The sequence below is a fragment of the Orycteropus afer genome, unplaced genomic scaffold, assembly GCF_000298275.1.
Source record: "Orycteropus afer afer isolate SDZICR_OR568_19922 unplaced genomic scaffold, OryAfe1.0 scaffold00055, whole genome shotgun sequence".
NCBI classification, from domain to species: Eukaryota; Metazoa; Chordata; class Mammalia; order Tubulidentata; family Orycteropodidae; genus Orycteropus; species Orycteropus afer.
Window position 1 is genome coordinate 949,524 of NW_006921642.1, and position 3,290 is coordinate 952,813.

At 42.3% G+C, this 3,290-nt stretch overlaps 1 protein-coding gene across 1 annotated transcript in view; it reads right to left on the reverse strand.

The window, feature by feature from the left end:
* Positions 1 to 3,290, reverse strand: part of COL4A2 (collagen type IV alpha 2 chain) — a 199,989-nt gene that overhangs the window by 33,105 nt on the left and 163,594 nt on the right. Inside the window, exon 28 of the mRNA XM_007938924.1 lies at positions 2,309 to 2,470. Coding sequence (XP_007937115.1) covers positions 2,309 to 2,470 — 162 coding nt within the window. The remainder of the gene's footprint in view (positions 1 to 2,308; positions 2,471 to 3,290) is intronic.

A 3,290-nucleotide genomic window follows, 5' to 3' on the forward strand; every position in this document is an offset into this window, starting at 1 on the left:
GAGAGAGAGAGCCTTTCCCCAGAGCCAGTGGGCTAAATTGAGACTTCTCTGGTAGCATAGTGGCTAAGGCACTTGACTGCTAACCAGAAGGCTGGCGGTTCAAACCCACCAGCCACTCCTCAGAAGGAAGATGGGGAAATCTACTTCCGTAGTGATACTGCCTTGGAAACCCAAGGAGGGATCGCTATGAGTCGGATCCAACTTGATGGCACATAACAACAACAACAACAATTTAAACCGTTAATGGCTCCTCTTCATCTGTTGTTGTTGTTATGTGCCATCGAGTCAGACCTGACTCATAGCGACCCCTCCTTGGGTTTCCGAGGTGATATCACTATGGAAGTAGATTGCCCAACCTTCCTTCTGAGGAGTGGCTGGTCCTTAGCTTGGCATTCAATGTCTTCTAAAGTTTGACTCCAATTTCCCTATCCAGATTACCACATTTCTCCTCAAATTAAACTCCCTACTCCAGTCAGGTTGGGTAATCACATTTCCAAAGCTTTCCTTGTGCATCCCTGCCTCTGCTCAGATGCCATACTGTCCCCCTCCTAGAAGCTTCCCTTCCCCCACCCATCCCAATCCTGACTATTCTGCATGCCTTGCTCCAGTTTCATCTCTTTCTTCCAAGATCATTCTAGGCTACCCAGCTTCTCTGCCTCCTCTAAAACACTGGGAAATACATGGTGTGGGTCACTCTTTTGCCTTTTTATGTGTGCTATACTGTTCCCAAGGAGGTCTGGTGGCATAGTGCCTAAGGCATTTGACTACTAACCAGAAGGCTGGTTGTTCAAACCCACCAGCCACTCTTCGGAAGGAAGGTTGGGCAATCCACTTCCATAGTGATATCACCTCGGAAACCCAAGGAGGGGTTGCTGAGTTGGATCCAACTCGATGGCAGTGGGTGGGTTCCCAAGTAAAATCTAAGCTCCTTTAAGACAAGTGTTTTCACATGGATCCTAACTACTAATGCTTAGTTAGTATTTGGTAATTGAGAACTTTTAAATGAGACAAGGACTTCCGAATACTGAAATACAAGGGATCAGATGTCCTGCCCAGGATTTTTGTTACCATGTAAAACCACTTAGCTAAGTTAGCATGGCTCAGGAGGAGCCCTGGTGGCACAGTGGATAAGCACTCTGCTGCTAGCCCAGCAGTTTGAACCCACCAGCTGTCTCATGAGGGAATGATGAGGCAGTCTTCTGTAAAGATTTATAGCCTTGGAAACCCTATGGGGCAATTCTACTCTGCCTGAAAGGGTTGCTATGAGTCGGAATCAACTAGACATCAATGGGTTTAGATGGCAATGGGCTAGCATGGCCGCACCCTAGTAACACCCCAACTTTCTGAAGACAGTTTTAGCCATTCAAAGGAAAAGCCCTGAGGCTAATGGGACACAGATGCATCCTAGCTTGTACAGGAATGATGTGTGGTGGTTGCCTAGCATAGATGGACAATGATCCTTGACAAAGTTGAAGGGACCTACTACAAAATGACAAAATGAAAGAAAAAGTTGTAAGCTTTTTATTTCATTTAACTGACTGTTCTTTATTGAATAATTGTGTCCTTCCTATTTTTTTAATGTTATAATATCCCGTGAAATAATAGTGGTAGTAGATAATAAAAGAACTCTTATTTGGCAAAATAAAAAGTTAGAAAACCCTTATTGGTTACCCAGAATTGTATTAGAGATTTCATATGGTCCATGAGATCCACAAGTCTGGAGACCACAGCTATGTTAAGAGGTCAGGGAGCATTAAGTGCTTTGGGGATTAACATAGAGGGGGGTATTCAGCAGCCCTCAGTCAATCTCAGCAATGTCTGGTGGATGTGTGGGCCCATGACTTCCTTCCGAGCACCCCTGCCACCCACTTTAGCCTTTGTGTGATGCGCTGCGTGTTTCTGTCCAGAATCTCCCAAAAAGGGCTACAGTTTCATCTCCTTGCATTCCCCGCTTTTACACTTAACTCACCCTCATATTTTCCTGAACTAAGTACTTCCTTTGATTTCCTCAAGTCATTCAACTTTCAAGAAACAAATATTAACTTCTCTTCTACAAACAGAAGCAGTGATTTTGAACTCTGCAGTGAGATTTTTTTTTCCCTAATGAAATCTTCCCTAGAACCCCAATATATACAACAGATACAAATGATGAACAATGTCTTCCCTGTTTGGTGGAATGTATGTCCTGGTTTTAGAACCCAGGCATAAGAGCATCATTTGAGGACTCCTGTCACAGAAGGGTGGTGCTAGTTCAGTTGTCAGTAGCTAGTGGGGACCTGATTCCTTTATGGGAGGGCAGCAATCTTACCTCCATGGCCTGGGGCACCTGGTAGTCCCAAGGGTCCTGCTTGGCCAGGAGCTCCGGGGAATCCACGCTGTCCTGGAGGTCCAGGCAATCCTATCTGTCCTGAAGGTCCTGGGAAGCCTGGCTGACCCTTCAGCCCCGGCATCCCTGGCATCCCTTGGCTTCCTGCAGGATTCAAAGACAAGAGATGTGAGGTCAACTCTATGTAATTGATTACAAACAACATTTACCTTTTATAGTTATTTTATACATATAGTAAGGGGCTCTGGTGGCTTAGTGCATAAGGCATTTGGCTGCTGACCAGAAGGTCAGTGGTTCAAACCCACCAGCCTGCTCCATGGAAGGAAGTTGGGCGATCTATTTCTATTAAGATTTAAAGCCCTGGAAACCCAATGGGAGTCTCTATGAGTCGGAACCAACTTGATGGTAGTGAGTTTGGTTTTTTAATACATATAGAATTTATTTTTTCCTGGGTTTCTGGAAAATACAAAGTATAAAATATGAAGTATAAAGGAATTCATACTATCATTCAGCAATAATTCCTAACATCTTAGTATATTTCCTTCCTATCCTTTTTCTATTCATATATATATTCCTAGAAATAGATACATGCAGAGCTGATATCACACTGTAACTACAGTTTTAACCTAGCTTTTTTCACTTGACATTGTATTTTGAGCATTTCCCACATTTTAAAATGTTCTTTTCAAACATTATTTTGAATGATTACATAATATCCCATTATATAGACATACTTAGTTTGTTTTTCTCTCCATGTTTTATTTGTTATTGCAAACAACAAGGAACAAATTCTTTGCATATACATCCATACCATATTGTAGATAATTTCTTTAGGAAAATGTCCTAGAAATAACTTCGTGGTTAAGGTACAGACCAACTTATGTTTTTTTTTTTTTTTTATTAGGATTTGGGTGAAGATTTACAGAGTAAATTCACTTTTCATACAGCAGTTCACATATACTTT